The sequence below is a fragment of the Rhodofomes roseus genome (genome assembly GCF_022264815.1).
Source record: "Rhodofomes roseus strain CIRM-BRFM 1785 chromosome Unknown C8Q71scaffold_29, whole genome shotgun sequence".
Lineage (NCBI taxonomy): Eukaryota > Fungi > Basidiomycota > Agaricomycetes > Polyporales > Fomitopsidaceae > Rhodofomes > Rhodofomes roseus.
The window spans coordinates 369,025-392,643 of NW_025952985.1; the positions used below are offsets into that span (position 1 = coordinate 369,025).

The window sequence follows — 23,619 nt, forward strand, 5'->3', positions numbered from 1 at the left end:
ACCTATCATACGTTTATTCAGGCACCTACAGCGCGTTCTGTTGGGCCACCGCGACAGAAGCACTCTGATAATATAGCGGTACATCAACCTGATCGTCTCACCGGCCACCGACGACACAATCACCACGGCTCACGTTCATCCGACAGAACAAGACACACATCACACGGCAAAAACAATTCCGAGTTCCAGGGACCAGCTCGTATAGCTCCGAGCGGGCCCATCAATGTTTATTCCGATCCGACAAGTTAAATAGCAACCGCGACAGACAGACAGACAGACAAACGAGACACTACTGCAAACAACGGGTACGAGTGGGACAAACGAGAACATTCCAGGAGACCAGATGTTCGCCGCTGCGTGTCTGCATGCGCACCAAGACGTGGACGATGTGTGGGAGGGATGTATGCGGGCGAGAGTATGCAAGGGTGTGTGCGACGGAGATGCAAGACGACGAGCGGGCTTGGGCGATAATCGATGCAGCGGGCGAAGCGATAACATTAAGGATATAGCGGGTATGATATAAACAGAGAAGATGTAGTCGAACTGCACCAGAGATGTGTGTGCGAGGGTTGCGGATGCGATGTGTTGAGGGTGAGTTGATGAGGATGTTCGTGCGCGCCGCGCTGTCCGGTCTGTGCACCTCCGGATGGTCCTGAGGTCGAGCCAGCCCATGATACCGGTGTCGAGACCGAGACCACTGGCATTCTTGCGCATGCTCGAAAGGGGACAACGAAGGCTATGCCCATGCCCGCGAGTGTGGGTCAGACGTGGTGGGGTCCCGACGGAGACAATTGACGCTCCTCCACCGGCGGACGGCATGCTCGCGTAGACGAGGGGCTGCGCCAGACGAGCGGCTCGGCGATGCATCCCGAGCCGCGGATGATGCGATGATAGCGGACGGCGACTCGACGCGAGGGCTTTTGATGGGAGGTGCGCTGCGTGGGACAGACGAGCGACGCGGTGCGGTGCAGGAGGTGCGGCGGCGAGGCGAGGCGGTGATGTTACAGATAGTGTACAGAGGCAGGAGAAACAAAATGTGCGTGCGATGCGGGTAGATCTTTGCGTTGCGGGGAGAAGGGATACAGACTGTGGCAGGGATACAGATGGGAGCCAAGCGCCGGGTGGCTGAGGTCACCTGCGAGCGGCGGCCTCTCAGCACCGTCGTGTGGCGACGGCAGTGGCGGCGGCGACAGTGGCGAGGAGCAATACAGTCCAGATGTGCGATGAGAACGACGAGGATGCGAGCGCGAAAGCAGCACGACAGCGAAATACGACAGCCAAGGATGCGGCATGGCCCAGGGTGGAGGAGCCTTCTATTCGCGGACCCGGGTGCGTCATGGCGGAAGTGAGCATGCTGATGACGAGCAACGTCCAGACGGGGAGCCGACGACAGTGCTTCGATGGTCTACGGGGGCGACAGACCGAGACGTCACCGTGCGGGGGCAGCGGCCTCCGTCGTGGGCTCCTGGGGGAGGGGGAAGTGCCGCGGGTCGTCCGAGTTGTGGTAGCCAGCGGGCAGCGGGAGTGCGCCGTCGACGCCCTTGTAGCGGTACGGCTTCGCGTACTCCTTCACCATCGCACGGCCCATGTAGCAGATCCAGCCCAGGCCCTCGCTTCCCACGACCTGGCCCGGCCAGAACAGCTCGCCCTCCTCGTCGTCAAAGTCCGGCTCGTGCTCGTCCACCGTCGACAGACTTGAGTACGCCATCCGTGCGAACGTCCGCGGAAAGTGCTTCGCCATGATCGGCAGCGTGATGAGCCGACCCGCGACGTCCACTGCTCGCTTCGCGTCGTACAGGCCCCATGCCTGCGAGCGATACGGCCCCACGGTGTTGATGTTGACGGAAACAGTGTGGGCGGGGTTGATCTGCGAGGAGCGTTCACGCTGCTCGGGCTGTTGTGCCTTCTTCTGCGGTGGCGCAGACGGTGCGGGGGTAGTCTGGGCGGTCGCCGGGTTGGGAGTGCCAGTGCCCTCGAGGCCGTTTGGCGTCGACCCCGCGCTGGGAGCCGGCGACGGCAGCTGCTGTGCGCGCTGCTTCTCCAGTTGCGCCTCCTTCAGCTGGCGGCGGTCGTCCTCTGCATCCTGGCAGATCTGCAGCCGCTGCATCAGGCGCGCGCTGTCCGTCCTCGTCAACTGCAGGTTGAATCGCCACTTGCGACCGTGGATGTATGCCTCCACTAGGCATCTATGAGGGTGTCAGCTATCGCTCGTGATATATGAGAGATGTGGGAGAACGCACATGAGCCCGTGGAATGCCCGCTCCCAGTCCTCGCCGTCATCGCACCTCCATTGGGTCTTGGCCTGCTCGACGAACTTGAGGACCAGTGGCCAGTTCTGGCGGAAGCAGGCGTTGTTGCCGATGTCGATGCACCAGAGTGCATAGGTGAAACACAGCAGCGCGTCTACGTACTCCAAGCGCGCCATAAGGTGGCCAAACTTGTGGTACGCTGTGCCCGCCGGTGGCGGGTCCGGCAGGGCCCTGAAACGAGGGTCCGTCGACGGATAGGTCGAGTCTATCCTTGCCTTGGCCGAATAGCGCAGCCGCACACCCTCCGCCTGGTACTTGGAGTACATGTCCTCCCAGTAGCCCGGTGGCACCTGGCGGCGGCGGGGCCGCCGTACGGGCACGTTTGAGACAACGGCGATGGAGTTGCGGTATATTGGGAGGCCGTCTCTTACCTCGCCGTCTTCAGGACTGTCGGACGGTGCGGTGGCGGACAATGCCGGGGCCTGGGTGCCTGACTGGGACTGTGGGAACAGCGGGACCGGCGGGCGACTCGACGCTGGCTGGGGGGTGGCGGGCGTCGTGCGAGGTTTCTTGGCTTGTGGCTCGTCGGTGGCGACATCGTCGAGCTTGCGCTTGGGCCGCGCGGCGGCTTGGGCGAGGTCGTGGGTGCGTGGCGCGGTGAGGGTCGGCGGTAGGGGGGTGGACAGGTCTCCGAGTGTCTGTCAACGCGGGTTAGATCAAGAGGGCGAGGGAGGGAGGAAGAAGAGCAGAGACCTGGAGGGTGCCTGCGAGGAGGACGCGCTGGATCTTCCTGCAGATGGAGGGTGGGTGAGCAGGGCAGGCACGAGGGGCAGGGCGGGGAAGACGTACCTCTTCTTAGGTCTGTGGAGAGTCGTCGAGGACGATGCGGCGGTGGCAGGACGCGACATGAGTAGGGAGGAGATGGTGGTGGGAAGGAAGAAGGAAGCCGCAACAATGGCGTGAAGACCGGAGGGTCAAACGCATTGGCCACAGGTTGTGGGCTCCGGCTGCACGGGCGCCTATGCCGACCCACTCGCTCGGGTCGTCGCCATCCTGCGAACAAGCTGCACATCGCCTCCCCGCCCCAGCCAGCCAACGCCGTCGCCGCCCCCGTCGCCCCCCACACCGCCCGCCCCGCTGCACTCGCCGCCGCTGCCCGCCGCAACCCAGCCTGCCGCCGCCGCTGACGCCCCATCGGCAGTCCCGGATCGATGGCGTTAAGCACCGATGCCATATGCAGGCTGTAAACGGCAGTCCTGCGTTATACTGCATGTGCGCATCACCTTCCATTCTCATGACTGCACCGCTCATCCGCCGTGCATTAGCGTACGTCGTCCTAGTGCATTCGCCACATCGGCTTTGGTGAGCGTATCCTCGCCGCGACTGCACGGTGTCATTGGCTGATCGCAATTACAGCCGCCTTGAATTGCTCGAGGCGACATGTACCGGGTGCACTTACATAATGCACGCTACCTGGATGCATTCCCCTTCCCCACACCCCGTGCTCGCCGGTGCACCTGCCCAGTTGTTCGCACTGTCCCCATAGGCAAGTCATCCTCGGACACAAGCGCGTCGCACAGCGCCCCGGAGGCGCGACCGCCTCGGATGGGACGCCCGATTTGCTGTGGCACAAAGCGCTGCCGCTCGCTGTGACGTACCAGCGACTCCCGCTTCGCTTCGCACCCCCCACGGACAACCCAGCGAAGGGCCCTTCGCGCGGCCGGCGCGAGTATGCACGGATGCGCGCACCGGCCGCCCTCCCTATGAGCTGCCCGCCATTCTGCGCCCCACCGCCCGGTGACCAGCCCTCCAGCACGGGCCTATCACTTGTTTCGAGTTACACGAACGTGCAGGCGCTCCCGGCGCACACAGCACCCCGTCCAAGCAAGGTGCACCCATTACGCCGACCCTTCCCTCTCACGCAGAGATATGCCCTCTACGGCCAAAGCGCCACGGCGCTGTCAGGCTGGACGGGCCGTGTCCACTAGCCTGCATTCCATTCCAGCTTCGCTTTGTCCACTCCGGCCGCGTCGCCGGCCAAACGCGAGGAAGGCAGCTTTGGCGCGCACAGGTCGGCCGCCCGATCGGTGTCTTGTCCACTCCAGGTCGCTCCTCCAAACCTGCCCGCGCTTTGTTGCCCGGGGTCGAGGCCGCTCCACCACACCCTCGCGCCGAGGCCGTCCGCCACAGAGGCCGTGGCCCCTCGTCCCCTCCAGAGCCGCCTGCGGGCTCGCGAACAGTCTGGCGACCAGCACGCGAAGGCTCTGCATAGGGGGAGGGCACGGCTAGCGCGGGGTATGCTTCCGCCTGAGGAGGAGCGCATCCTGCCGCAGGCACTCGGGCTTGGCGCTAATTGTAGAGATCTGTGATCGGTTCCTGGGCCCCGCACCGGACCTGCCTCATCGGGATGCTCTATTTCGCCGGGGCCGCCCTGGCTCTCGTGCGCGCCTCCCCGCGCCCACGGCCGCTGCGCCGCGTCGTGGGCCCAAGGTCGCCCGCTGTGGGCGCAGACTCGCAGCGGCGTCGTCGTCGTGCTCCAGGGTGCATGCACTGAGCAGGGGATCCCCGCCGGTGCGCTGATTGTCTCGTCTCTGTCATACGGCTCACACGTGCTAATTTGTCATTTCGCAGTTCTCCCGGCTTTGACCAAACGTTTACCTATAGATAGCGGCGGATACGGGTGCGAGGGCCATGTGCGCGAATGCGTGCAAGCAGACTAAGGCGGGCCACGGTACAGCGGGGCCGTTGCACGTTGCATGCCTGGCTGGCCTTGATGGCGTCCGCATTCACCGCGAGACAGAGCAGTAGTTCCTTCGCCTGCAGTGTCTAAAGCTCAAGCGTATGCGCTCATCGTAGAAGGTAACGTCGTCTGACTATTCTTAGACTGGGGTGGGACTAGAACAGCCCACACGCTGCCGTCAATGCACATCATGCCCCAGGTCGACTTCATACCGCGCCGCATTCTGCACGTCGCTCTAAATCCGGCCGGCCAACTGTGTGCGCAAATCCGTGCTGCGCTCTCATGCACCCACGCCATTGAATGGACGCAAGAGCGATGACAGACGTGCATCGTCGGTCGCTGTACGCAAATCGCGCGATGTTGTGCGCCCGACGGGAACGTCCGTATCGTTCGGGCAACCTCCACGGCGCCCGCTGCACGCCATCAAGCACTATGTAGCTCGCGCCCAACGCCCGCGCGGTGGCAGAAACCTTGGGAACGTCGTCGCTGCATGCGATGAGGGCGTGCAATTGACAGGTAGTCAAACCTCAATGTTTCAACTCACGTTCATCACTACCATTCCGATGGCGACGGTCAAACAAGCTGCGACGACTCTAATTGTGTTGATGGGCCCAGGTGGCGCTGCTTTCCACCTCATCCGACTCATCCCGGGCGACCGAGTCCCTATCTCCATGTGCATCTCTGCCTGGCAAATATCATGGAGCCGCGCGCTATTCAGGCTGAGCTCGAGAGTGATTTCCATGGTTGCGCAGGGGCTCCGGCTGAGAATGCACCGGAGTATGCACTCCTTTCTCACCGTGCCCGGTCTTCATGGATATCGATATGGAGGAAGCGCTTCTGTTTCTGTGTCATGGAGAGAACTACACACGCAGAGTTAGTACTGTATTAGGGGTCTTCCCGTCCGAGGGAAATGGAACGCCGTTCACATTCCTGCATGATAGTCAGTACCCCGTCGTTTAGACTATTCCTGCGTTCTTCCAGTCGCTCGCTCCTCTCTTCCAAGTAGTCTCCCTTGCATGTCAAGAGTACAACAAAATGGAGTGCTCGGCGTCGCGGCAGTGAACACCGTCACGGTAACATACAGCTGGATCTGAGCCGAGGAGATCTAAGGCGATCGGATCTCGCTCCCTCCATATAATCACGCAACATGTGATGCGGAGGCGCCGGTGCTCAACACGCGTCGAGGGAGGCCGGGCGTCGCCGTCCTCATCTCCGGTGGCAATATCCACCGGCCCAACTGGGGTGGCAGTGTAGGTCATCAGCCTTGTGTGTTTCAAGGCGAATAGGGCAGACCGGGCACACAGTACGGTGGTGAGTGGGTGGTCCGTGCGCCCTTGCAGCAGACATCCGCTAATGGGTGTCACTGCTAGAACAATGCCCGTGGCAGCTGGCGCGCAATAACTGCCACTAGGGTGTCATCAGAAGTGTACAGCACCGAGCGGACGCCACGAGGATACAGGACTTTGGCCGCTGCTCGGTTTCAGACACGGACACGGACTCCCATCATACACAGATTTGAACCATCCAAGGCTTGGCAGCAACATTCCGACCGACATCATCGTCATTTCCTGGCCGCCGGAATTGCAAGTGATCCATCCTCTTCTCTCGCCTAAGGTGAATACCGCATACATAGCATTGGAGACGCTGGGCTAATGGGCATTGGCATACGTAGCTTCTAGGTACAGTAAGACCTGTCCTTGCTGGACAGGCAGCGCCACACCATGGCGAAAGGCGAGAAAGAGACTCTCCCAATATACGAGTTGCGTCCTCCTCCGTGGCTGCCGAAGACACACGCCTCAGCGGATTTAGGTCAGCAAAACGCTCATTCTGACTACATGTAGCTCACACGTCTGAAACCATACAGGGTACACTGGATTTCACCCTCCTCGTCCAGACGACATAGAAGAGGTCCTAACGGACGTCACTGTCCAGAATGGACTCGTTCTCCCCCATGTGGTTTCGGTGCGCTGCATTCAGAGTTGCTCAGTCATTGCTTCGCTCACGACGGGACGCAGGCAGAGGGCTGGACGGCTGTCAGTCTGGTGCAGGGACCGCAGAACCTCCACCACTTGGAAGACCTCATGAACAAGATCTTTCTGCGTCGCTCTGAGAACGTTCCACCCGTCCCGTAGGTTCTGCCCGGAGAGGAGGAGCTTCCCTGCTGATGAGCCCACAGCGCCTCCACCTTTCGCATGCCGTCGCGGGTGACCCTGAACGACACAAAGCGAAACCAGTGGTTCGCCGACCTCGCGAACCCCGACTTTCCCCTGTACAAGCTCGGCAAGAACGTGCCGCATGGCGCGAAGGGCCACGACCTCCTCGACCTTCTGCAGTCCAACAATGTTGCTATTCCTCGCGCAGTCTGGTTCCTCCGCGTGTTTGGAGGGAACGAGTCCGTGAGTCCCCCGCGATGCCAACCGGCGCACTTGTGCGATTGGGAATAACGACGCGTCCAGGCAGGCCTCCGCAACAAACCGGGGTACAATCCCACCCAGTACAGCATCGAGTGGGCGAACGTCGTCACGAGCTACATGAAGAAGCTGCTCGCGGACATCGCCCTCCCGACCGCACCCCGCCCCGGGCTGAACATCAAGATGACCTTCAAGAACATGCTCGCAGACCCGCAGCTCCGCGAGCGCTGGACCTCGCGCTTCAGCTACTGGTGAGCCGTCTCCGCTCTGCGTCGGACTCCGCTGACCGTCCGATCGGTGCTGCGATCCAGTTTGGAGCTCCTGCGCACGTTCTACGCGGAGGGCCTCGTCGACAACCGCACGTTCCTGACGTGGCTCGTCCAGCAGATGGGGACGTGCAATCTGGCGCAATTGGGCTTTGTCGCCCGCCTCGCTGACGAATACCTCGATGGCCTGCTTATCAACCGCGCTCTCACGCATCACTTCGTCGATGCCTGCTTGAACCGGTTGGTGGAGGCGAGTGATGTTCAATTGGTAAGGCGACAGTCATACTGATGTCGTACCATAGATTCGCTCAGCATCAGCGAAGGACCTTCTCGAAAATCTTGAGAGCACGCTGAGGAATCTAATAGCAGTACGTCTGCGCGCGGATGACTTTGTGCCTACGAAGCTGACAGTGATCTCCGCTTCTCAGCGCTCGTTCCTCGCGCTTCCCGACGCATTCGTCAGTCCGCGCGCATGGCAATTACATTCGGAGCTGCTGGGTGGGATACTCTCTGGCGCGGTCGCGCCGACCGAGGGCACTCCACCGCAGAACACGCAGGCGCTCCAGCAGACGTTCCAGGACCTCTTCGCAGATGTCAAGCGCCGAAACGAAGCCATGCTGTTCCGCCATTTGCCTCCCCGCGTTGTGGGAAGCCTCACGTCGGCGCTCTCAGATATCAAGGTAGGCCCGCATATCCCCAGACTCGTGCATGAGAACGCACAAAATTGAAAGAACGTATTTCATAGCTTTTGAATTCGTTGTCCGGTGACACAGACATTGGAAGCGTTATATTCTTCGAAGACGCTTCGATTCCGCACCCGTCGTTCGCGCGCAAGCTCGACATACTCCTCACATGGAGCGTCACCTCGCTGCAATACGGTGACCACAGGCCGTACGCCGCAGCGTGCATCCTCGAGGAATGGCGGCGCAAGGCGGGCGAGCGGGCGATCCGCCACGAGGCGGAATCACCGGACCAGTTCATCCAGGACCAGGTCTTCGATTGGCTTGACGGTTCGTGCGACGCCGCCGACCCGGAGAACCTGCTCGCGGTCTCGCTTCTCTTAGGTCATCTCGTTAAGCAAGGCTTGTTCTCTTACCAGCAGTACGTTCAACGCCTCATCGCCCGTGGCGAGGCCGGGCTGTCGTTTGGTCAGGTGCGTGGCACTTCCGACCGTGATGTGCGTCAGCGGGCAGAGCAGTTGATCGCGTGTGTTTGCCAGGGAGGTCATTCACGCCATAGAGAGTTCCTGCGATGGACGTGTCTACATACCGCAGACGCGTCGGTCATCCGCCAGCGCAAGGTCACCCTATATGGCGTTCGCGCGCGGCAGACGCCGGAGGATGAGCACGAGCACCAGATGAGGGGCGAGCTTCGACGATTGCTTCCGGAGGTGTTCAATGGTACGGGGCGATCCTCGCTGGTTGGGTGTTCCGCTGATCCTTACCATTGCGAAGGTCAGGGCCGAGATGCCCAGTCGTTGGCCACCAAGTTTTGGGAGAGCTGTCCCACTTTGTTGTCGTCGCCTCGGTATGAACAAGTCAGGACGATACGAGAGTGGTTTCTCCCAATTTTGCGGAAGCATATATCCAGGTAGGTGGAGTATGACGTTCATTTCGACACGGTATAATGATCATTAGCAGCCAGGAAAAAGCCTTAGCAAATGACAGCAGCGATGTCCTAAAGACGTTTACGATGTCTGCTATCCTCATGGCCCGCACGAAATGCTACGGCTCTTTGCTCGATGTGCGTTACTGGGTCACTTCTCCACGTATTCCCTGACTGACAAATCTCTCAGCTTACCCTCTTCACGCTTGAGCGAGCAACTACCCATCCGCTTCTAGTCGGGGTACTTGAGACGCTTTGCCAGCACATGGAAGTCTGGGCGTGCATGAACGTTATCAAGAACGTCGCCGCTGGCCTATATGCGGCGCATCAGTACTGGCGAGGACGAGGCATTCATAGTCGACAACTATTGTTGCTCCTCATGCAAGTGGACAAGGATTGCTATCTGGAACCGACACAGCGAGATCAAGTCCTGAATGACATATCCGCATACAGCCACGTATGTGATGCACGATTCCTCGGGAACCAAGCTGACATGTGAATTGCATAGGCCTTACACCCTATGAGCCAAAATTCCAATGCTGTTCCCGTGCACCTACCCGAGGTCCTTCTGCTCGCGACAGACCCTAATCCAGAAGCCCCCTCGAACCTTGCCAAAAGCTTGTGGTACAAGTACATGACGACATCGAATTGGGCCTGGACAGTCTGGGACAACACGATTGCCAGTCTTCGCCAAATACCTGTCATGATTACGGACGTCGAGGGGCGCCTGACATGCGCTCTCAAGTATGCGCATTTCCTGTGGCAAGTCGACCAGCACCTCCCTCAGGGTTTCGACTCCCACGTACTCGAGTGGTTCCTCGGCTCAGGCCGGAACGAAGCCGCCGCGCTCACAGTGGAAGTCTGGGACATCGTCACAGTGGTCCTGCTTCAACTCTGTGTATATGGAGCCCTCACCACCACCACGATCTTGCAGGGACTCATCTATCCTGTATGGCAAAACGCAGCCACGGCGTCCTCTCCCGAACAGGGTCAAAGTCTGGAAGTGCTCCTATCCGCGATCAACGCCCTCTTCGAACGCCTGCTCCTCAGGGACGAATGTGGCACTGGCCTGCCTCCTGCTGACGTCTTCGAAGCACAGGCGCTGCGCACTCGGCGCCGAGACGTGTTCAGGGAACCCCATTTCTCTAAGCTCGTGGACAACCTGCCTGCCGTCGTTCTCGTCGAGCATAACGATTTCCTTTCCGACACCCTGCGGCAAGGCTCGCGAGCCCTGCGAGAGTCCATCTGTCGCTTCAGCGTGTTCCGACTGGGGGTTTATCGTGATCTTGACGCCGTGAGATGTGCGTACGAGAGGCTTCTTGAAAGCCGGTCCGTGTCCGAAGAGCTGCACGCGCATCTGGTCACTGCACTTCGTCTCATGCTGCGTGACCCCAGCCAAGGTGAGTGCCATTGGAGCTCGCTCTGTTCATGGGATTCTGAGTTGTATGCAGGTTCTGCAGAAGACAGTGATGGGTTCGCCACTATGTCGTCCCTTCTGACGCCGTGGAAGCTGGCCGCTACAGCCATCGAGATGCGTCTGACGCTCAAGCAGCTTGCAGAAGGCCTGACAAGGGAGGCCACGCGGAGCGCAGCAAACGCCACCCTAGATCGGCTCGGAAACTTTGTATTCCACCAGTGCAAGTCCACCGAAGAGGTCGACTTTGTCGCGGAGATGATGACCGAAGTCAGCAGGGACGTCGCCGGAAAGGTAAGTTACTGTTATTTGTTGTTGCCAGTGACGTGCTCATCTATGCCCAGTTTGTCAATGCAGGCTTGCAGCGCATCATTGAGCTGCTGCAGGAGCATTTCGACCCGAAGAACGAAGACAATGTCCACGCGTTCGTCAGCAACACAGGTGAAGTCTTGAGGCTGCTATCGAAGATCGTAGAGCGCTTCCGCCACAACGCGACCCTCCCGATATTAGATCCTGCAGTTCAGGACAGGTTCTTCTCAGGTCTGGTTGGTAGGTTGGCGCAGATGAAAGAAGCATGGGCTGCAGGGCGGTCAGATGACGAGGATGACTCGCTCAATCAGGCATCTCACTGCATTATCTTCCTCTCTCGCCTGCTGCAGTTCGACTTGGGGTTCCCAGGCGCGTGGACGCCTCAAGCTACGGACCTCAGCGCAACGCTCTGCAAGATACTCATTGACTTGCTTCTGGTGCGCCTTGCCCTCGCTAGATCCGATTCCTACCTGACACGCGTCTCAGCTCCATGCAGACGGTTCCGGTCTTGACACTGTAGCTTTCCCACTACTCTTCGACACCCTCCTCTACCTCCTAGATGAGACACCCGTGGACCCGAAGAGCGCCACCTTCGACCCCTTCCGGAACTACCCCGAGATCGAACTCTGCCACCTCCCCACAGGCACGCCTCCAGAGTACCGCGCGCGCATCCGGACGCTTCTCCCGTACGTTGCGTTGAACCCCGCCGTGGCCGACCTCGCCTACGCAACGCGCGACGCCTCCAGCGGGCTGTCGCTCACCCAGCCCGTGCAGAACCGGCCCTGGGAGTGGACGGAGTACCTTGGGGACGTGTCCCCCGGCGAGGTCAACCCCCGGACGGACGAGCGGGCGGGCACGCGCATCGAGGAGCACGCGAGCGTGCGCAACTGCGCAAGCATTGCGCTTGAGCTGTTCGGCGCACGTCTGACGGGCGACGTCCTCGTTTCCGCGCACGCGGCCGGGGATCAACATGTCGAGGCTACGCTGAGGACCTTTCAGGACGACCGGGCGGGTGAGAGCGTGTTCGCGAGAGATTGGCGCGAGGCGAGGGTTCCGCTGAACGACGACTCCGCGAGATCGAGGTCGGGGACGGACCATGAAGACGAGCAGGCTGGTGGCGCTGTCGCTGGCACCGCAGGGCAACACCAAGCCGCCTCTCGCCGCGGGTCGCCCGCGCTCTCTATCCGCTCGGGGGTTGCGCGTGTATCGGGTTTGAGCTCGGCTGGTTCGCGGAGGCAGAGCCCGGCAACTAGCACGACCATAGGCCATCCTCTGAGTCGTCTGTCCGTGTCGACAGCGTCAGAGCCCATCGACGTGGACGCGTTTGATTTTGCGAACGGGTCAACGAGTGCTGTGAAGCGGAAGCAGGATGATGACGATGAAGTGCAGATCGTCGAGGGCCCGGGGCCCTCTCGGGCAAGCAAGAGGCCGAGAGCGAAGGTAGGGGCAAAGACGAAGGGGAAGAAACGGTGATACTCCGGCTTTGGCGACACTGAGCGTTCTGCTCCTTTCTGGTTTGGTTTCATATGTGATACTCGCTGAACATCCGCATCTGCACACCACTGTACTGATTGTAGCATTTTCATTGTCACGACCATTTCGGCACCTCTCGCATCCACACTATATCCATAGAACATCACGATTCACGCTACCATATATCTTGCACACGTCCCAGTCTACGATACGACCTATGTCACGACTTCTACAAGCAGAGGATTCAAGCTCAAGTTGAGAGGCTGGCTGCGCTGGATGTAGACCCTTTCCATCGGTCCTTGGATATTGTCGTGAGTACGTAACCTCACAGATCACATTGGGGTGTCTGTGTCTCATGCACATGCATCGAAGGTGGCTTTCGTGAAGATTTTTCTCGCTCTCCTGGGGGAACGGGAACACATTACTATATTTGGCAGTACCCCTACCATTTCGGTCCGTCGCATTCAGCGACAGACAGACTGCTGTATGGCTGAGCTTTTCGAGGCCGAATCCCTGACACTGGGGCATTCCACTCTATCTGTAGCCTTCAGAAGTGCTACGTCTCGACGCCCTGAGCAATAGTTGCGACTGCGACCACGGCCTGGATCAAAGTCTTCTCAAGTCAGTACTGCACATCGGTTGTCATGAGACAGTGCGCGTGTCTAGAGATCCCCTTTACTGCATTGTAATTCAACGTCTATCATACAGTTGGGCTTGACACTCGTCGGACTGTCCTTCAGCCGTGCATGCTCGCAGCAGGGACGAGATGTGGCTGGTAATTGCCGAATTTGGTGCATAATAATTGACGTAATCTAGCGAACGGGACACGAAAATTTGTGGGCAGGGCGCCGCGCCCCTTGCACTCCAACTGTGACTCGTATATCTGCCCCGACCGCGTCCTTCCTCTGAGCGATCTCGCTCGTACATGATCTTCACGCAAAACACTCGCGACGAGTGAGCTCTTTTCCCGGGTTTCTTTTCTCTACTCACATTTATATCCCACCATCAGCTACCTCAGCGACCTTGTTTTCTCTCTCCTCAGTCATTAAGACCGCCATGTTTGCTCGGACTATCACCCGTGTTCCTCGCTTTTACCGAGGCCTTGCCACGCATGCCAATATCCAAGGCAACACGTCGATTCCGGCTGCGCTGCACCTGAAGACGGGCCAGTCATTTAAGGGACGCTCTTTTGGTGCACCGTGTAGTGTCTTCGGCGAGACCGTGTTCTCCACGTCGATCACGTCTTGTGCGTAGCCTCGTTTCTTCTCTATGTCTACGATCCGCGTTCTGACTGAATGGGCACAGACACGGAGTCAATGACGGACCCGTCATACCGCGGACAGATCCTCGTCTTCACTACACCGCTCATTGGCAACTATGGCGTCCCGCACAACCGCACGTCCGTAGATTCCCAAGATGTAGGAGTCGTGCTCGAGTCCGAGTCTATCCAGTGTGCCGGTGTCGTCGTTGCAGACGTGGCAGAAAAATACTCGCATCACGCCGCCGCTGAAAGCCTGGCCGCATGGTGCGCCCGGTTCAACGTTCCCGGCATCACAGGTGTCGACACCCGCGCCATCACGCGTCTTCTTCGTGATCAGGGCACTACCCAAGGCCGCCTCGCCATCGGGCCCGACGCGAGCCTGCCCCCGCCAAATCCAGAGGAGTACTGGGATCCCACGAAAGAAAACCTTGTCGCGCAGGCCTCGACCAAGACCCCCTACGAACTGAACCCTTCGGGCGACGTCAAGATCGCGGTGCTCGACTTCGGCGCGAAGGCGAACATCCTGCGCTCGCTCGTGCGGCGGGGCGCGGCGGTGACGGTGCTGCCGTGGGACTACGACTTCAACACGATCCGGGACAAATACGACGGGCTGTTCCTCTCGAACGGGCCCGGCGACCCCGCACACTGCATGCCCGCCGCGCTGCACCTGCGCCGGACGCTGCGCGAGTGGGACAGGCCGATCTTCGGGATCTGCATGGGCCACCAGGTGATCGGCATGGCGGCGGGCCTCGACGCGTACCGGATGACGTTCGGGAACCGCGGCCACAACCAGCCCGTGCTCGCCCTGGCGTCGTCGGGCAGCATCCGCGCGGGCAGAGTGTACGTCACGAGCCAGAACCACCAGTATGCGCTGCGTCTGCAGGACCCGTTCCCGGAGGGCTGGGAGCCGTTCTTCATCAACTGCAACGACTCGAGTGTGGAGGGAATCAAGAGCACGACGGAGAGCGGGAAGAAGGTCTGGGGCGTGCAGTTCCACCCTGAGAGCGCGGGCGGTCCGCTGGACACCATTGAGGCGAGTGCCCTCTAGACGCATATGGGTGATTGGATGCTGACGGTTGTATGCGTAGATGTTCACGGACTTCTTGGCTGAGTGCCGGGCGCACAAAATGCAGCTTGGGCTGAAGACGGGTGATGTTATGGGCTCGAAGCAGGAGATCCCGCAGCTTGCACAGGAAGTGTCCCAGCCGATTGCTGCGGCTGCATAACGTGCGTCGACCAGAGGGTTGTGTCCTGTCGTGTCTCCATTGGTTGTGCTTTGCTTTGCTCAGGATGTATGTATGTGTTACTACGCAACAAAATAAATGTCGCTTGTTGCGTGTATACTTGTGTGGCCTTTCTTCGTCCGGGGGCTTGCGGTTCACTTGTTTGCCTAAGCAAAGGACTGCCTCAATGGAGGCAAGCTTGTAGAAGCAGTTGTCTTTGCCGTACTCATCACGTTCGACATGTGTTTACTGATCTGTTTCAGCGCGCCTACAACGCGCATTGAGCAGCATGCAATATCGCAGCGTTGAGTACTGATGTCATTAGACCTGCTGGACTCTCAGTGATACCTTGTAAGCCCGCTCGAAGCGTATCCCCGTAGCGAGGGGCGTTGTACGGCGTAACAGCCCAGAAGGCCGATGGACTTCTGCGCAGTACATAACTGGCAGTCGCGACTCGCCACAGCAGGGTGACGCTCGCAGCTAGTAGCGACTCTGTTGCATACGACCATCACGATTCGCATGAGTCTCACACTACACTCGTCATGAACTTTCTTGATACTTTCGACATTGCGGGCGCGCCCACGCCGCCTCCGGGCCAGCCAGAGACGAGCCTCAACGAGGAGGTGCAGCAGGTCGTCGGGCAGCTGTCCCGTTTCTGGGGCGGCTTCAGGAAGCAGGTACGCCGCGGCGCTTGCCTGCAGCTCACGCAGGATGTAACGAACAGTCTACGTGTGTGTCCAGAGCCAAGCAGTCATCGACACTGCGCGTAAGGACATCAGCGAGGCGGTCACCCAAGCTCAGAAAGAGCTGAGCAAGCTCGCTGAAGCACCCGCAGAAGCCGGTTCATCGTCTGCAGAGCAGAGCACGGCAGAACCATCCGCAGAGGAGGAAAGCAGCGAGAAGGACACGGATGCAACACTGTCCGCAGGCACGCCCGACGACGACGACGACGATGACACAACCACCCCACAGGCCGGCACCTCCCAAGCACAATCACAAACGCTCCTCTCCCGCCTCCAAGCGACGCTCCCGCCCAACCTCGTCGCCTCCGTGCAAGAGAAGCTCCCCGAGTCGCTCAAGCACGCTCGCGCGACGTCCCTCTCCGCGCCCGACTTCGCCGCCCTGCGGAGCACGATCGCGGGCGAGCTCGCGCGCATGCAGGGCTCGTCTGAAGAGCTCCTCCAGCGCGTGCAGGGGCAGAGCGGCGAGCTCCTCCAGCGTGTCCAGGCCGGCGAGCTCCTCCAGCGCGGCGAGGGCCTCTTCAAGCAGGTCCAGGGCGGCGGCGAGGAGTTCCTGCGCGAGGCGGGCGAGTTCCTGCGTGAGGCCGTGCGCGTCGTCCCGCCCGAGCCGGGCGAAGGCTCCGCAGGAGTGGTCTGGGACGGTACGGACGTGTGGATGATCCCGACGTACTCACCGGCAGCGACGCCGACGGAGGGCGCGGGCAGTGAACGGAGGAAGGGCAAGGAGCGCCGGTCGATGGATAGCGTGCGGGCGGCGACGAGGGCGCAGGCGATGCTCACGCAGCTGCGGCACGACCCGCAGATTGTGCGTACGGACCCGAGTGCAAACCCATCGGAGCGGGAGGCGTTCGCGGCGTGGACGGCGAGGGAGATCGATGCGACGGGCGGGATTGACGGGGAGCTGTGGTCGAAGAGGATCGAGGATGAGAAGGCCGTGAGGGAGGAACTGGCAACGTTGTTGGAGACACTCGGTAAGTTCGTCTATTGACACAGACGGACTTTGGCTCAACCACGTCTTCAGTTCCTTCGGAGTTGGACGTGTCGACGTTCTGGGCACGGTACTTCTTCCGTGTACACCAAGTCGAGCGTGAGGAAGAACGAAGAAGAGCGCTCCTGCAGGGTACGTCCCTTTCTTCTCTGCCAACATCTCCATTGACTCATCCCTTGATCCATTCGCAGGTACGACAGAGAACGAAGAGGACTTCAGCTGGGAAGACGATGACGACGAAGCTCCCGCCCCGTCCTTAGCCTCCGCACCAACCAAACTCGCAATACCATCCGGTTCTGCCCCCGCGTCCGCTGTCCCGCCCACTTCGGCTGCCGCAGCATCCACACCCACGACATCCACGCCCGCGACGACTAGCCCCCGGCAGAGTAGCGAGGAGAGCTACGACGTGGTCTCCTCGCAGGTCAGCCGGACAGCGAGCACGCTGGACGTCGCCGAGGGGAAAGAGGATCCGGTGGTCCCGAATGAGCAGAGCGCCAATGCGGCATCCGCAGAGAAGGAGGAGGATCATGACGAAGAGGACAGCGACTGGGAGTGAAGTGACGAAGTCTACGAGAGTTGTACGATAGTTGTCGGACCCCGTCTTATGCTTTATAGTTACCCTAGGAATATGGCCATGCAGTATGCCCAATGTAATGCGATATCAACATGCCGGTGGGTTTGTCTGCAGTGTGCAAACTGCAGCGATGCGTGTACATTATGTACTTAGGTACAACGAGCATTACAGTCAAGCGGCACAGGAGTTAGCGCGCGGTACTCAGATGATGATAGAGCAGAGTCGTAGGAAGGGCTCGCCTTCCATTGTGGAGGCAGACAATCTGAGGGATGCATCACTGGCGCCACTCATCCAGCGTACCTTGGCGGCCGTCGGCTTCGTTGTTGTCATTCTGGGCAGCCCGTCGATTGCCGAACATAGCGACGAGCTCTGAAGACACCTCCATCCGTCAGAATGAATCGAATGGCCAGCGTATGGACGTACCAGTCAGCCGCGCCTGCTTCTTCATGCGTTGTGTCTCGTTGCTCTTGATGCCGGAGAACGCGTGGTCAATGAGCTTTTTCTTCTTCTCTTGGATCTCGATGACCTGCGTAGTCCCACATTAGTTGTGGATCTGAGAGAAAGTGCATGGGCTGTCGTACCTTTGATTCGACCGTGTTCTCAGCGATTAGCTGGTAAACATGCACAGGCTTCGTCTGGCCGATCCTGTAAGTCCGATTAGTGACGAGTAGCTCGGACAGACTATGATCACGACAACTTACCGATTGCATCGGTCTATAGCTTGAGATTCGATGCCTTCTTGCCACCACCTGCGAGTGGTGCCCAACACTTAGTGATTATCCCAAAGTGAGCCGTTGCACTTACGGGTCCATTCTGTGCAGGACGCGGTCAGATCATTACGAAAGTACGGCAAACCTCGGAGCCTACTCACAGGAAAACGTTGTTCGCCACCGTCAGGTTGAGGCCCAGTGCACCAGCCTTGAGCGAGATGAGCATGACCTTCGGGTTCACATCGCTGCCGAACGCAGAGCCATTCAGGTATGTTGACGTCGAGGGAGGGGCAGTACTGATCCTGGCCTGTTTCTTGGCCTTCGCTTTCCCCTTCCCCTTCTTGGCCTTCCCCTTCTTCCTTGGGGCGTTGTCATCATCCTCGTCGTCAATGAAGTCGTCGTCGTCGCCGTTATCGACGAAGGTGTAATCAGCGTCTTGGCCATCGTCGCCCATGGCTGCGTCGCCTTCCATGTAGGCGTTCGTCGCAGTCTTCCGCGTACGGCGGCGTGCGGGTACGGCAGCTGTTTCTTGGGTCGAGAGCGGAGCTTCCGTGGTGACGATTGACGCAGGGCTGGGGCCGTCGAGCGGAACAGAGAAACGTGCGATGGCTTCTTGCCGTCGCCGAGCGGACATCTTACCGTCGAAGCGAATGTACGGGATTCTGTCAGTGATTGTGAGCTTACTAACTACAAGGTCTGCTACGCATACGTACCCTGCTCTCTCCAATCCCTCTGCTATCTACGCTGGGAATGAGCGTGTGGAGATGAGTCGGGATGCGCACGAACCTTGTCCAGGAACGACGTGAACTGGGAGAAGACGAGTGACTTCTCCGTATCGGGGGTGAGCTGCAACAGATGGATCAATTGGTCGATCTTCGCGGAGGAGCCCGACCGGAGGTCGTCCATATCTTCGTCGTCGTCATCATCTTGCGGAATAGGTGCTTGAGTTAGTTCGGTTGGTGGAGGAGGCTCCAGGAGATCTCCGATTGTCAAGGGACGGCGGTCCTGGAGCGGAATGAACATATAAAAATTGAGTAGAGTATTAGCCTGCTTACCATTGGGCATTTTTGATCCCGCGTAATCACGGTGGATATGCTATGCAATACATCTCAGCAGCCTGTCAAGAATCATCATAGAGAAGAACATACCACTCCAAGCAGAACATATGTGCACAGCTAGTGATCCTCGGATCCCTGAGTATGTCGAAGCAGATAGGACATTCTTCGTTGTCCTCTATACCCTGTGCTAGCAAGGCTTGCAATCGGATCTTATCCTCGGCACTAAGCTGCCGCGCGGGGGCATCCTCCTGTGCCTCTGCGAGACGCAGTTGTTCCAAATAATTCCGTGGCACAAGTCCAGGATGTAGGGCTATCTGACGCAAGCGCGTGAGGAGCGACAGAATATTCGAGGTGACCTAGTGATTATGCGTGAATAAGGAATCAATGGCTTTGAGCGTGGCACTCACAACCGCGGAGTTCTGGCCGTGCCTATCCACAAGATTGTTGATGCGGTCACCGGAGAGCTCTTCGACGGCATCGTACAAGTCCTGCAGAGAGTGAGTAATACGATCATTGAACACCACTCACGAGGATACTAACCCTCGCCTTGCCAGTGATAGTGACCGGCATGACAGTGATATCGAGCTAACAAGACTCAGCTCAGCCGAAACCCCTCATTTGTACGGAGCACTTACGGGTGGTAGGGGAACTAGGGGTTTGCCGTCCTTGTCTTGCATCTGCATTATTCGTCAAGAACCCCACTCGTTCGTGCATTAGACATGGACTCACCTCCTTTGTGCGACGTATACACACGTGACTCATGACCGCCTAGCACAGGTGATTTGATGAATGAATGCAATAGAAGTAAGACACAAACGTACTTTCAGCAGTTCCGCACCACTCTGTTCGCCATCCTTCAACGGTCGCAGAATCAGGCGCTTGTACATATCCTCATTGCCCAGCGGATGGCAAATCCGTAGGAAGGTGAGGATAGATCCAAGGTCCTACGATCAAGGTGTGTCACCACTGTCACGGACGAGTGAAATCGAAAGCAGCTACCTTAGGAGAGTTGATCTATCCAAACGGATGTCAGTATTCCTCGAAACGAAATTACAATAGAACCTACAATCGGTGTTCCTGTGAGAATCCACCGACGTTGAGCTTCGAGTGCGCATACAGCCTTTGCCATCTTTGTCCGAGGATTGCGGATGTTGTGGCCTTCATCCAAAATGACACGCTATGAGGCGGGCAAGTTGAATGACGATGCAAGATAAAACCAGCTGAGTCCGACCTTCCAAGACAACTGAAACAAGCTGCCTTCGATCTTTTTCTTCTTGGTGGCCCCTTCGCCACCAGCGGTCACGAGCGTATCTCCGTGCTCCTTCGTGACAGTCTGATAGGTGGTGATAACAACGTCGTACTTCTTCAGATCCTCCGGCGTCATTGAACGTGTGGCGCCGTAATACACACACGACGTTAGGGCCCCAGGCTGGACATGGTCTTCGATTTGCTTCTCCCAATTAGACAAGATCGACAATGGAACAACTAGACGCGCGCAGCAGAATGAACCGACACGCGCAAAATTTCTGGGTACAGCATGTACACACCAATGAGTGTTGTCCTCGAGAAATCCGGGGGTATATCAGATTTCGTGGCCAAAATGAGTGCCAGCATAGTTAGTGTTTTGCCCTACGAACACGTTTCAACCATACGTTGCGTCATCATGAGTATGGGACTTACTAAACCCATGCTATCAGCGCACAGGGCACCACGACCAAGCAACGGCGGTACGCTCTGCGGAGTTTTCGTAGCAACTGCATTTCACAAGTAAGCGGAGCAAATCATACGTGGCGAAAGTGGATTTACGATTGTAGTAAATGGGCTGCAACGTAAGCAACTGTCAATGTCGACTGGGCGCTACGCTGCGTTGGGGTACGTACTTTACCATTGGTTTTCGTGTACTTCCAGAATTGCACTGGCTTGTCCGTTTCCTTCTTCGGCAAGACAGGGTATTCATGCTCCACGCACCACTGCAACGCTTGACTCTACTTTTTCTCAACATTCTGTATATCCCAGAACACAAGTGCCACACGCCCTACCTGGTGCTTCAACAAGTTCACTTTCAAGTCGCCGCTTGTGATGCTCGGCGGGCTCGGATGTTCTGGCATCTCAAGCACATCGGCCACGGCGCACAGAGTATCCAACAACGAGCTCCGCCGATTTTCATCGTCGACTTTCGTCAAATTGTCCAGAATCTGGCGGAGCTCTGCCGATTTCGCCATCTCCTCTGCTTGTTTGCGCGCAGCCTCCTCACGGGCGGCAAGTTGTTGAGCGGTCATTTGGCTTGCAGGATGCCCAGAACTTGACTGCGTTGCCGCCACCGGGTACCCGCCACGCCCGCCGTATCCTCCACTGGACCCGCCGTATGCACCATACCCACCATGCGTACCTTGCGCACCATACGACCCGGCGTATCGGCCTGCGCCTACGGCCGACTGTGATGCTGAGGGCATGCCTACAGCTCTCGCCGAAGCGCCTGGAACCTGGGTGCTTGTGCCATTTCTTGCAGCGAACCCACGCTGACCCGGTGTCGCCCATATGAGTTTCGGTTCAAGCGTCGCTCTCTGGTTCCCGGAACCATATATCTTGAGTGTCCTACCAAACTGTCAGTCCTGTAGATTCCCTCCAGATGGCGAACCGACATACATGTCCAACTGAAAATGCTTGCCCTTGACTGTATCCACGTCAGCTACGATGGTGAGGAGGAGCTTGTGACAACTGTGCACGTACGATTCCCTTCTTGCATGACACCTTCAATGGTGATCAGGCCCTTGTCAAGCAGCGGGGCAAGCCTGGCTGCAAACTCTCTCTTGACATGGCCGACCTGAGTGCCCCCGATGTTCTTCGCTTGAATCGCATTTTTGTCGAATGCGTTTCCCGGCTCTCGGATAAGCCGCACTTCTTCACCGGCGCCGACAAGACCTAGAAGAGGCACAGTGAAATGCACTGCGATGTCTCACGCGCACCGACTCACCTTTATAGTACTGCAGACCGACAACGGGGACCTTGAGCATACAGTACAGCTCATCTTGCGCGTCGTCGACATCAATGACCTCGTTGTTCTGTTCCTCTTCAAACCGGTCTGAGAGACGGCGGAGGGGCTGACTCGCGGGTGGTTGACTCGCGGGTGGTTGACTTGCGATTCGTCGACTCGCACTGGGCTGTGGTCTGGATGGCTGCGATGCGCCCATAGCAGCCTCGAAGGCGGCCTTCCTCTTCTTCTGACTTGGGCCCGTTGTAGATGCACTTGCTGTAGTAGTCAATGTCTGACTAGAACCCGGCGGGGATGATACATTTGATATCAAGGGCTGAATAAAGGTCGGCTCTCTGAATTTGGCGGTTTCGGTTACATCCGCGGGGTCTAGGCGACGGAGACCCACGGCCAGACGTATTTTCGACTGGTCCTCCTGCCTGTATGCATTTCATTTAGTCGACGAAAATTCCAGTGTATGATATCGAGAGACGTAAAGTCGTAGCAGGATAATCAGAGAAACGGCAGCAGGCCTTTGGCCTCGTTTATGGCCGCTATTCGCAGGATGCGAAGGCACGGATGACAGGAATGACTCGGTAGCAGGGCAAGGACCATTGTCGTCGTGGAGCCGAGGCATGATACATGGACCGTAAGGGGGCTTATACTTTGGACAGGGCAAGCAAGTAGAGCTGCATGTGTTTGCCGCGCGCTTCTTGAGATGGATCTCACTCACCGTAGGCTCACGAATCCTGGGACGCGCTCGAGCTGAACAGATGAAAGTCTCTGCAGAATGTCGGGTGTAACGCAGCCCCTGTGTGGCAATATGTTCAGACGACCTATCTTGTGTGAGACAGCCGATAGGACTCACCAATGTCGCCACTCTACTGTCTCTCCGTAGGGTCCGAAGTTCACCTGCCCGTACCGCAGCGCTCCCAAGTCAATCGGCGACCCTTTGCATGGAGGCGGGCCGTGACATTTTGCTTTGCTACTCCTGCTGTACTGTAAAGGCGTAAGGCATTTATTCGGAAGGAGGGAGAAGGAAGCATACTTCAAAGGCGTGTGTAGTCGACATGGATGTCGCGAAGAATGGTAAGTAGTTTCCAAGGATTCGGCAATGGTCGCGGCATCCTTAGAGACGCGTCGCGTCACAAAATGTCACGTGCACGTGATCGAGAATTCAATTATTCTAGGAGCGGTACGCGACGCGCGTCGTTGACGTGCGTGCGTTCCAAACTCCCGAATCCATCCACGCCTACATCTGCCATTATGATTGAGGCCCATCCAAGTTCACCGAATCTCCCGTGATGTGATGCGCAAGGCAAGGTCAAACGTGGACCCAGTTGAAGCCAACTGTGTTCAGCCTATAGCGAGTACACCATGTATCTAAACGAGCTACTTGGTAGCGGGTCAGACGAGGTCACTTGACAAAGACATCACGCTACAGCATAGCCAGATTGGATCACAAAATGTACGCGTGTCGTGGGCCAGAGAATGCACATCCTATCCATCGCTCCTTCAGAACCTCAGATAATACAACTACAACGGTGGCCTGAGCAGTCCATTCGTATTCGCGATGACGTCTCGACAGCTAGCCTGAGTGCCACAGTGTCAGCCATTTGACTTCATA

General features: G+C 58.3%; 7 protein-coding genes across 7 annotated transcripts; 4 read left to right on the plus strand and 3 right to left on the minus strand.

Moving 5' to 3' along the window:
• Positions 1 to 50: 50 nt before the first annotated feature.
• On the minus strand, positions 51 to 1,042 carry C8Q71DRAFT_323995 (uncharacterized protein). The gene has a single exon (XM_047917821.1). The coding sequence runs from the start codon at positions 865 to 867 to the stop codon at positions 160 to 162; it is 708 nt and encodes a 235-aa protein (XP_047774097.1). The 5' UTR covers positions 868 to 1,042; the 3' UTR covers positions 51 to 159.
• Positions 1,043 to 1,389: 347 nt separating this feature from the next.
• Positions 1,390 to 3,366, minus strand: C8Q71DRAFT_323986 (uncharacterized protein). The gene is made up of 4 exons (XM_047917820.1): positions 3,099 to 3,366; positions 3,003 to 3,039; positions 2,241 to 2,947; positions 1,390 to 2,186 (listed from the first exon to the last, which is right to left on the minus strand). The coding sequence occupies exons 1-4, from the start codon at positions 3,155 to 3,157 to the stop codon at positions 1,430 to 1,432; spliced, it is 1,560 nt and encodes a 519-aa protein (XP_047774098.1). The 5' UTR covers positions 3,158 to 3,366; the 3' UTR covers positions 1,390 to 1,429.
• Positions 3,367 to 5,419: 2,053 nt separating this feature from the next.
• On the plus strand, positions 5,420 to 6,031 carry C8Q71DRAFT_324005 (uncharacterized protein). Its single transcript, XM_047917822.1, has one exon. It carries the CDS (start codon positions 5,520 to 5,522, stop codon positions 5,865 to 5,867), a length of 348 nt encoding a protein of 115 aa, XP_047774099.1. The 5' UTR covers positions 5,420 to 5,519; the 3' UTR covers positions 5,868 to 6,031.
• A 447-nt stretch (positions 6,032 to 6,478) lies between these two features.
• C8Q71DRAFT_324032 (uncharacterized protein) lies at positions 6,479 to 12,541 on the plus strand. The gene is made up of 18 exons (XM_047917823.1): positions 6,479 to 6,603; positions 6,662 to 6,798; positions 6,854 to 6,951; positions 7,005 to 7,117; positions 7,166 to 7,385; positions 7,446 to 7,651; positions 7,712 to 7,916; positions 7,969 to 8,034; positions 8,095 to 8,346; positions 8,412 to 8,819; positions 8,886 to 9,066; positions 9,121 to 9,256; positions 9,307 to 9,409; positions 9,462 to 9,728; positions 9,780 to 10,671; positions 10,723 to 10,979; positions 11,030 to 11,431; positions 11,481 to 12,541. The coding sequence occupies exons 2-18, from the start codon at positions 6,711 to 6,713 to the stop codon at positions 12,465 to 12,467; spliced, it is 4,881 nt and encodes a 1,626-aa protein (XP_047774100.1). The 5' UTR covers positions 6,479 to 6,603; positions 6,662 to 6,710; the 3' UTR covers positions 12,468 to 12,541.
• A 784-nt stretch (positions 12,542 to 13,325) lies between these two features.
• Positions 13,326 to 15,069, plus strand: C8Q71DRAFT_784790 (carbamoyl phosphate synthase small subunit). Its single transcript, XM_047925049.1, has 3 exons — positions 13,326 to 13,713; positions 13,773 to 14,761; positions 14,817 to 15,069. Exons 1-3 carry the CDS (start codon positions 13,524 to 13,526, stop codon positions 14,952 to 14,954), a joined length of 1,317 nt encoding a protein of 438 aa, XP_047774101.1. The 5' UTR covers positions 13,326 to 13,523; the 3' UTR covers positions 14,955 to 15,069.
• A 364-nt stretch (positions 15,070 to 15,433) lies between these two features.
• On the plus strand, positions 15,434 to 17,235 carry C8Q71DRAFT_911135 (uncharacterized protein; the record flags this gene model as incomplete). The annotated part of the gene is made up of 4 exons (XM_047929119.1): positions 15,434 to 15,628; positions 15,693 to 16,662; positions 16,713 to 16,811; positions 16,871 to 17,235. The coding sequence occupies exons 1-4, from the start codon at positions 15,494 to 15,496 to the stop codon at positions 17,233 to 17,235; spliced, it is 1,569 nt and encodes a 522-aa protein (XP_047774102.1). The 5' UTR covers positions 15,434 to 15,493.
• Positions 17,236 to 17,527: 292 nt separating this feature from the next.
• C8Q71DRAFT_799297 (SNF2 family N-terminal domain-containing protein) lies at positions 17,528 to 23,064 on the minus strand (the record flags this gene model as incomplete). Its single annotated transcript, XM_047925877.1, has 27 exons — positions 17,528 to 17,622; positions 17,677 to 17,779; positions 17,835 to 17,898; positions 17,955 to 18,002; positions 18,125 to 18,625; positions 18,677 to 18,702; positions 18,750 to 18,968; positions 19,019 to 19,058; positions 19,112 to 19,377; positions 19,429 to 19,509; positions 19,562 to 19,606; positions 19,657 to 19,698; positions 19,843 to 19,965; positions 20,021 to 20,035; positions 20,088 to 20,198; positions 20,253 to 20,506; positions 20,569 to 20,650; positions 20,702 to 20,775; positions 20,828 to 20,843; positions 20,902 to 21,006; positions 21,061 to 21,616; positions 21,668 to 21,695; positions 21,752 to 21,943; positions 21,996 to 22,432; positions 22,726 to 22,803; positions 22,861 to 22,991; positions 23,041 to 23,064. 27 exons carry the CDS (start codon positions 23,062 to 23,064, stop codon positions 17,528 to 17,530), a joined length of 3,756 nt encoding a protein of 1,251 aa, XP_047774103.1.
• Between the last annotated feature and the right edge of the window lie 555 nt (positions 23,065 to 23,619).

Coding starts and splice junctions, on each gene's coding strand:
- C8Q71DRAFT_324005 (XM_047917822.1), top strand. CDS start 5,520: ATGTTTCAACTCACGTTCATCACTACCATTCCGATGGCGACGGTCAAA.
- C8Q71DRAFT_324032 (XM_047917823.1), top strand. CDS start 6,711: ATGGCGAAAGGCGAGAAAGAGACTCTCCCAATATACGAGTTGCGTCCT. Junction 6,952..7,004: donor TTCTCCCCCATGTGGTTTCG/GTGCGCTGCATT, acceptor GACGGGACGCAG/GCAGAGGGCTGGACGGCTGT. Junction 7,386..7,445: donor TGTTTGGAGGGAACGAGTCC/GTGAGTCCCCCG, acceptor CGACGCGTCCAG/GCAGGCCTCCGCAACAAACC.
- C8Q71DRAFT_323995 (XM_047917821.1), bottom strand. CDS start 867: ATGCATCGCCGAGCCGCTCGTCTGGCGCAGCCCCTCGTCTACGCGAGC.
- C8Q71DRAFT_784790 (XM_047925049.1), top strand. CDS start 13,524: ATGTTTGCTCGGACTATCACCCGTGTTCCTCGCTTTTACCGAGGCCTT. Junction 13,714..13,772: donor CTCCACGTCGATCACGTCTT/GTGCGTAGCCTC, acceptor GAATGGGCACAG/ACACGGAGTCAATGACGGAC. Junction 14,762..14,816: donor GTCCGCTGGACACCATTGAG/GCGAGTGCCCTC, acceptor TTGTATGCGTAG/ATGTTCACGGACTTCTTGGC.
- C8Q71DRAFT_323986 (XM_047917820.1), bottom strand. CDS start 3,157: ATGTCGCGTCCTGCCACCGCCGCATCGTCCTCGACGACTCTCCACAGA. Junction 3,040..3,098: donor CTCCACAGACCTAAGAAGAG/GTACGTCTTCCC, acceptor CTCCATCTGCAG/GAAGATCCAGCGCGTCCTCC. Junction 2,948..3,002: donor TCCTCGCAGGCACCCTCCAG/GTCTCTGCTCTT, acceptor CCGCGTTGACAG/ACACTCGGAGACCTGTCCAC.